The sequence below is a fragment of the Hyaloscypha bicolor genome, assembly GCF_002865645.1.
Source record: "Hyaloscypha bicolor E unplaced genomic scaffold K444scaffold_10, whole genome shotgun sequence".
In the NCBI taxonomy this organism is placed as follows: Eukaryota; Fungi; Ascomycota; class Leotiomycetes; order Helotiales; family Hyaloscyphaceae; genus Hyaloscypha; species Hyaloscypha bicolor.
This window is the reverse complement of record NW_020194512.1, coordinates 2341966-2349601: the sequence shown is the minus strand read 5'-3', so window position 1 is coordinate 2349601 and position 7636 is coordinate 2341966. Positions and strand designations below refer to the sequence as shown.

Genomic DNA, 7636 nt, shown 5'->3' with positions numbered 1-7636 from the left:
TGATCAGGTTTGTGAGACGATATCAACGTGTGTTCTTTCTTGTAGTTGTATGCATCACTTCCTGTATCCATTTCTTTCTACAACAACCGTTTGGGAATAATTGGTCAATTGTTTTAGGAAGGTAAAGCCGAAAGCAATCTGGCTTATATCTTGGAATGGAAAATTGCTCGAGAGGTGTCTATTCTGAGTAGGTTTATTGCTGCAATACTGCTTGTGGTTGAAGTTGTCAATCTGTATCTGGTGTAGAACAATAACGTGCGGCTGGGGCTGATCGGGGGTTATACTGCTGCATTTGCACTGAGTCTTGGTGTGTTGGCAATTGCGAAGAGGGCAGAGCTTTATGGATCGGCTGCTGCCCTCAGTGTAGCCCCCAAGTTGAGAAGACGCTGGCTTATTCAATCATAGGTATGCAGCGGTTCTTGTTGTATTTGTGAGTGGTAACTTTGGGACGCCGAGTTCTAGAACAGGGGCAGGCGTTTGAGATGATTTGGTTTATTTGAAGGCTCTGAATTATGATCAAGGACCAGCGCGCAGAATACTCCTTAAAATGATGAGTTGTTTGCAGCAGGAAGAGTGTGGAGAAGCAACAGAGAGCTTGTAGAAGGTGAATTTGCGTGATGAGGGAGTAGAGTCCTACTTTCAAGGGATCCAATAGCAATAGCTACCTTGGAAGTGTGGCCGTTCCATAAAGTGCAGCAAGAGAAACTTCAACCTTTTCTTATCCAAGTCGCACAATTCATAAAATTCTACTACAAGAGTCATTACTAGCAAACTTCTCTCGAGCAGGGGCATCTCACACCACAAAGCCATCCAAGTCCATCCTATATGCAAAAGCTCTTCCAAGGCACAACGATCACTTGCAGCTCCCGCAATATGCCAGTATTTAATCCACTTGGATTCAGACTAATTGGGCTGGGCAGTATCAATGCAGCAACGAACAATCGTACAAGTTCAGGAGTGAAAAGATATTAAGACTTTAAGACAACAATGCCTTATTATAATTTTATCCCTCACATCGATCACGGATCTAAGTACCCAAGAAAAAGAACACCGACAATGCATGTATCCAGAATCACTTCTACCCTTCCACCTATGCCCCTTTCGTACCGCACACAGCACAGTCCGACTCAAAGAAACCATGCCACCAAACTCCCCAACACCCCAACACCCCTTTCCTAGAATACAGCCTCCCACCTCATTCAAGGAAGGTTTCACTCCCTTCAAGTCTTTACCCCAGCAACAGGCCTCTTAAGCGGATGTGCTTCCGTATTCAATACCCACTCATCCAGACTAATGACATCCGGCGTCGAGTACAGCAGATAGAAATACTTGAGCGTTTCGGCCAACCAGAAAGACTCCATCTCGTCGATCTGGTAGTGGTCGCCGTCTAGGACGTCGTAGATGGCCGAGTGGCCGTGCTTGGTGGACGTTGCGTTGATGATCGACTCGAACATGCGCCAGCCTTTGTCTTGCCATGTCTCGTCGCCGGTGATGCGGTACATGTACCAGACTGACTCGATGGCTTCGGGTCTACATACACTATTAGAAAGGGGGAATGGCGGAGAGGAGGGAAGGCCTTACCTGAGGATGTATTTCCTCGATTTGATGGTGGCGAATCCGGGGGGAAGAGATTGCTGGTTGATTACTTGCTCGACGTATTCTTTGTGGGAGAGGGGTTGGCCAGGGTCGTAGAAGACTTGGTTCTGGGTGGTAGGAGTGGGTGATTCAGGGATATTTGCAACGGGTCGACCGACTGCCGCCATAGATGCTAATTCTGATTCTGTATGCTCGAATTTCTGTTGGTACATGGTTTTGGCGTTCGCCTTCTGTTCATGTGTGTCTTGTGATATCGCCAGCTTTGCTGCAGGAACACTGCCCTGGAAGTTATGAGTAATAGGCTTGGGGACTTCGAACTTCGGGGAGCTCACGGTCTGACGTTTGTGCAGTGAGACCGGTTTGTCCTTCTTCAAAGCTGCACTACCGGGAGAATCAGGAAGGGTATCCAACTCATAATCAGATATATCTTCCTCTGCCAGAGGACTGGTGCTGTTGCCAGATCTGACTTCAGCATTGGCTAGTTCTGCTTCTGCCCTGAGTGCTACCTTTGCTGCCTCCTCCTGGGCCTTTTTCTCTGCTTCACGAGCCGCTTTATTCGCAATGTATTCCCTCAAGTTCTCGTCTCTTTGCGCTCCCGTAGGGTCTAAGAACTCCCAGTACGCCGTTTCATTCCAGGTACAGTGCTCAGAGCTCTTGCAGGGCATGACCGTGGCGCCTTCGGGCATAATTCCCGTGAGCGTTGATTCATAGGCCCAGACACAACCATCAGCCAGCCTCTTGGCAATCTCTAGATCTCCTTCGATACCAAAGATCTTGGCTGACATCCCAACCATGCCACCGATGAAGCAAGTGAGATGCTCTACATCAGCACTCAGCTTAAGATCGAGTTCGGGGTCGCCCATGGTTGTGATGGATCCAGAAAATAAGATATCACGGTTGTCGGGAACCATAGGCCGGTAAAGCATCCACTTCCGGACTGCATCAATAGTTTTGAGATACATCTTTCGATACGTCTCGTCAAGGCCCCCAAGAAGGAGATATTCCTAGAAAATAGTTAGTCTTTGCTTCATAAATGGTAGGGAAATATAAACCTTTGGAAAGTACTCATAAGTAGAGTCTTGTCCACCTCCCATAGAAAACTTTCCTCTTCCAGGGGACGCTGGCTCCAAGCCCTGAATAACGCAGTCCCAGTTTCCAACAGTATCGCCAACAGCAGCTTTTGCTGCCGGAATGTCGAGTGGCAATCCAGTAATTCTGTCGGTAGTAGGACTTAGGGTCGGGGTCGGGGTATTTGGGCTTGGGCTAGCGAGGTCCGCGGCTGGGGGTTTCTCTTCAACTGTATCTCTCTTAGAAACCTTCTTTTGCTTTTGCTTGTGCCCAACAGGTAGGTCCTCGGCCCAACCAAGGATTTGAGCTTTGCTCGGCTCTCCAGGCAACACCTGCACCTCCAACATGAGGTCATTCGTATCTCCCTTGACCTTCTTCTTCCTTGGTCTCGGTTCCTTCACATTTTCTGGATCGACGGGTTGAAATCCAATAGGTTCCTCTGCATCTTTCGCTGGACTTATTGATGCCTCTGCAGGCACAGACTTAGGTAATTGGACATCCGCCACGGTTCGGTTGCAACCAGATGCATCGACATTATCGGGGAAGACACCGGGAAGCTGGGTGCCGCGGTCCTGCCAATCCGACAGTGCAAGTGTGATTCGGGCAACGGCATCGTAGTATCGAGGATCATTGGTCAATTGTGATAACCTCGTGAACTCCATTGATAAAGATCCTAGTTCTGCGAGGTTAGACCTCTGACCTGCTCGATGGGGCTGTGATGCAAAAGTTGGTTTCCATCGGTAATATAAAGCCGGCATCCTGTTCGGAGTGTCAAAAGCCCCCATCAAGATCTCCCCCAATTCCTTAGCTTTAGTCAGTAAATTCTTATATTTCCCACCACTAACATCATATGCAGCCAGAAGACCTCCCATATATCTAATTGTCGTCTCAAACATTGGTATATCACTACGTGGGCTTGTCGTGAAATCGATCATGTCGATAGCTTTGGCAGCCTCCTCGAATTCGTCCTCCAGACCCATAATCCACAGTGTATCCAAAGAATCCACCAAAGTCGCAGCCCACCCACAGAACGGATCCCGAAAGTTGCCAGTGACGGGTGACAATTCATCGTGTAGCCATGCATGCTTCTTGTATCCAGTCCACGCCCTCTTGAATTCCTCCTTGACCTTCGATTGGCGTTTTTCGCGGTTGATCTTCGCAGTCGGGGTCTCGTCGTTGAATGCATGTTGGATCTTTGGTATTTTGACAGGCACGCCTGTTGGTAGGTGGATGATAGACTCTGCAGGTACAGGGAAATGCTCCACCTGTTTCTCCCAATGTATCGTCGTTGGCACTGCAGAAAATGCAGGTAATTCTTGTCTCCCGGGCGGCGCTACTGGATGCAAATCAAGTTCCTCTTCTTCCATGGAGACCTTGGTTGGTGGCAATGGCTCTCTGTCTGGTAGCACGATCTGGGGCACAGATTCAGGGGTGGACTTCAGGCCCTCTGCAACTGGCGTGGAGGAAGCGACATTTTTGGGTGTTGGTGTACTCGAGGCCAATTTCTGCTGGGTTTTGGACCGTGGAGTCTCTTTTGCCTTCTCAATTTTGGCTGGAGTTGTGGTTTTGACTGGAGGAGATCCGCCATAATTGCCCTCCTTCTGCGCAGGGGTATTCTCGAAGCCTGCAGTCAACGGATATTGCGCCCAGTCCCTTGTGTGTCTTAATCGAACAATGACGAGAGTGAGGATAGCCGCTAATATCAGGAATACGCGGTATCGCCGGTACCGCAGCATCTTGAGATGCTTCGTTGCCCTCAAGAGGGCGGCGGGAGAGGGAGGTGGAAAGCGGGCGTATCACGCGACACCGGGTCATCAACGATGCTTCGATGGTCGTAGCAGCATTTTCCAGAGGGTCATTGGGAACTTAGTCGGTTTGCACACTCATCGAGAAGTGGGTTTGGTCGTGAACGGAGCAAGCCATGGATCTGGCCACGATGAAATGTCGAGTGGTGAAGCAGTTCGTGCCTCTGTCGCTCTTGGCGGCGTCCGGGATCTGGGACGGGTCAGGATGAAATGCCTGGAGCTCAGGATCCCGGCTACAGGGGCCTTGGTGTAGTCAATGGAGAAACGTGCCGGCTGAACTTCTCTCTGGAACAAATACCAGTATTACTGTAGGGGGCTATCCCGCACTGACCCGCTGGGCGTGGAGTGAGTGCACTGACTGGCTGGTGCGGGACTGTGTTCATGTCGCATTGGGGAGGCTTTGGAGATGGACACATGGACACATGGACACAAATCGGGATATAAAGTGGTTCTTTTGCGCACGTCTGGCAGATCTCCCGGGGCGGTGCGGTGCTGCTCAGCGCTCGCTCTGCTCACAAGACATCAAGGAAACGCATGGGAGTTGCGTTGCAAGGAAGGTCACTCTTGCAATTTGCTTCAGAGCGGATAAGCAGAAGTAAGTGAAGTGTCGCCTCCCCCTTTATCCACCCTTTCAAGCTCAACCCCGGTCCAAGCTCCAGCATATTCCGCCAACATGGCTGACGGGTGCGACAGGCCAATCACGATTCTCTAAAACTCGCACTTGCTCGACTTATTGAATTCTTGGCATCTTGGCAAAAGCAATTGCAGTAACTAGGACGTATTTTAGGCAAGCTCGGCAGGACATTCCTACAATCCCTCAAAGGAGAGCCATAGACTTAGAGACATGTACATAGCATCTTTCACCACCTATATTGAGTTGACGAAGTATGTTTGAAGGGCCTTTGGTCGTTCTTTTCATTTCGTGACTGAATGCTATCTAATCATCCGCTACATGCCCTCTGCCCCATGGCTGAGTGTTGTACATTTGCTGTGTTACATTGTCCCAACGAGAATCGCAAGAGGTAGCTTTTACGCCACCAAGTGCCGTCGAAGATTGAGAGAGCGCCGCAGTTATAATCAACCGATCTACTCATCCATTCCAGGTCCCGGTCCGCCTTGTCTACCCATCTGTCTTGCCTTGAGCATCTCGTCGCAAAGAAGAAGGTTTGATGCAATGCCAGAACTTGACGCGATTGCATTCCTGAGTACACGAAAAGAGTCGTATACGCCCTCGAGAACAGGGTCCATGGGATCGCCAGTCTTCAAGTCAAGACCAACGATGTTGCCCTCATTGTGCGCATCTTGGAGAGTTGCAACTACAGGAATGTCAGCAGTATGAATTTGATAAGAACGGAAATGCTTACGTGCGTCCTGAATATCATGTCCAGCGTTTGCCGCAAGCGTCTTTGGAATGATCAGAAGAGCATCTGCAAATGCCTGAACACCCCACTTCGCCTTTCCCTTGACAGTCTTGCGGAAAGCCTCGCTGTTCAGGTGCGTTGCACAAGCTACCTGGAAAGCCCCTGCGCCTGGGACGACGCTCTTGTCGACAATCATGTTGTAGACACTTCGAAGGCCATCGCGGACCGCATCACTGATCTGCGTGATGGTGTGCTGATTTGGGCCCTTGATGAGAATCGTCACAGACTTTGGCTCCTTGACGTCTTCGATAAACGTGTACTTCTCCTCTCCCAGCTGATGCTCGTACACGAGACCTGCCCAACCCAGAACATCTGGAGTCAAATCATCCACGCTGTTCTGTGCAGTGCCACCACAGATCAACTGTAATCTCTCCATATTCCGTCTCTTTGCTCGTCTCAGAGCAAAAATACCATTCTTGACCAAAACATCAAGCGAGAGGGGGTCGATTCCCTTCTGGTTGATAATAACAAAGCCCTTCTTCGGATCGTTGCCGCACACCTCCTTCTTTAATTCCACAATCTTCCGTAACTTCTCATCAACGAATCTACGCTCGCTCTCAACCAGCTTGTCTCGTTGGTCTGCGCTTGAGTAGTAGAAACCGGAGTTGATCTCTGACTTCTCATACTCTAAGCTGACGTTCAGACTCAAGATGAATGCGTTTTCCACTCTCTTTGGCATATCCGGGTGTCTGGCACCATGATCTAATGCTAGTCCTCGAATGAGCTGAGTCTCCGAGGCAGTTCGATGTTGCATCTTCATGATTTCGATCATGTGTAAGTCGGGCTTCGCAGGTGGTTGGTAGATGGCGAGTACAGCATCGACGATGTCAGGCGTGAGCTTCTCGGCCAGGGTGTGGTTGAGCTTTGTCGAGAGGGAAGTGCGAGCAACGGATAGCAACAGTTCACGGTCTACTTCTCTCTCCAGCTTGAATGTGTCCAGAAACTAGAGGGTCCTTAGCAACAGCTGATGGAACCCAAACTGCAATTTACCTTCAAAGACTCCGTCTTAGCAATCTCATAGCCATCTGTGATGATTCTTGGATGTAAACCCTCTGAAATATATCTGTCTGCCTGCTTCAGAAGTTCACCAACAAGCAACACAACAGACGTGGTCCCATCACCACAAATATCGTCTTGGGCTGTCGCTGCTCTCGCAATCATGACTGCAGTAGGATTTTGTATCTGCATCTCGCGTAACAGGACATTTCCATCTTTTGTAAGTTTGATCTGCACAAAACCAGATATCAGAATAGGGATCATCAAGAGGACGTGAGCATTTTCGTACCGCGCCTGCACCGTCCACAAGCCTCGGAGCTATTAGTCATGATCAAAATAGGTTGGAGAGCATGTACAAACATCTTGATCGTCCCTAAAGGACCCAAATTGGATTTCAGAACATCTTGTAGACCTTCACCAGCACTGATGTTGACTCGTAGAGCTTCTCCTCTTCTCTACGCAGTGTTAGTAGATATTTTCTTCTAGAGCAGCAAAAGACGGACCCTGGACTCAGCTTTCGGGTTGAGAAGCTGCGCGGCAGACATCTTGGTATGGAGTGATGATCGGAAGGATGTGTTTGAGTACTCAGGAGCCTTGATATGTCATTCAGAAAATTATCAGAGCTCGAAGCTTTTTTCATGTTCGACGCGAATGGAAGGCTCGCGACTTCCCTGCCACGCTAGTGGTCCTAGCGGCTTCCGTGCTCGGTGCTACGGTAGCCTAGACAATGCAGCTTGACATCTTTTGAAA

The 7636-nt window shown here is 49.4% G+C and overlaps 2 protein-coding genes across 2 annotated transcripts; both read right to left on the bottom strand.

Moving 5' to 3' along the window:
- Window positions 1–1220: 1220 nt before the first annotated feature.
- K444DRAFT_639354 (glycoside hydrolase family 47 protein) lies at window positions 1221–4400 on the bottom strand (the record flags this gene model as incomplete). Its single annotated transcript, XM_024884372.1, has 3 exons — window positions 1221–1530; window positions 1582–2600; window positions 2649–4400. 3 exons carry the CDS (start codon window positions 4398–4400, stop codon window positions 1221–1223), a joined length of 3081 nt encoding a protein of 1026 aa, XP_024744268.1.
- Window positions 4401–5333: 933 nt separating this feature from the next.
- On the bottom strand, window positions 5334–7515 carry K444DRAFT_606303 (T-complex protein 1 zeta subunit). Its single transcript, XM_024878961.1, has 6 exons — window positions 7390–7515; window positions 7247–7341; window positions 7176–7197; window positions 6881–7117; window positions 5834–6833; window positions 5334–5785 (listed from the first exon to the last, which is right to left on the bottom strand). Exons 1-6 carry the CDS (start codon window positions 7429–7431, stop codon window positions 5556–5558), a joined length of 1626 nt encoding a protein of 541 aa, XP_024744267.1. The 5' UTR covers window positions 7432–7515; the 3' UTR covers window positions 5334–5555.
- Between the last annotated feature and the right edge of the window lie 121 nt (window positions 7516–7636).

Bases quoted from the DNA above. Each gene is read 5' to 3' on its own strand.
- K444DRAFT_606303 (XM_024878961.1), bottom strand. From the start codon at position 7,431: ATGTCTGCCGCGCAGCTTCTCAACCCGAAAGCTGAGTCCAGG. The intron at 7,342-7,389 runs GTCCGTCTTTTG...AACACTGCGTAG, and splicing joins ACCCGAAAGCTGAGTCCAGG to AGAAGAGGAGAAGCTCTACG. The intron at 7,198-7,246 runs GTTTGTACATGC...AATAGCTCCGAG, and splicing joins CCTTTAGGGACGATCAAGAT to GCTTGTGGACGGTGCAGGCG.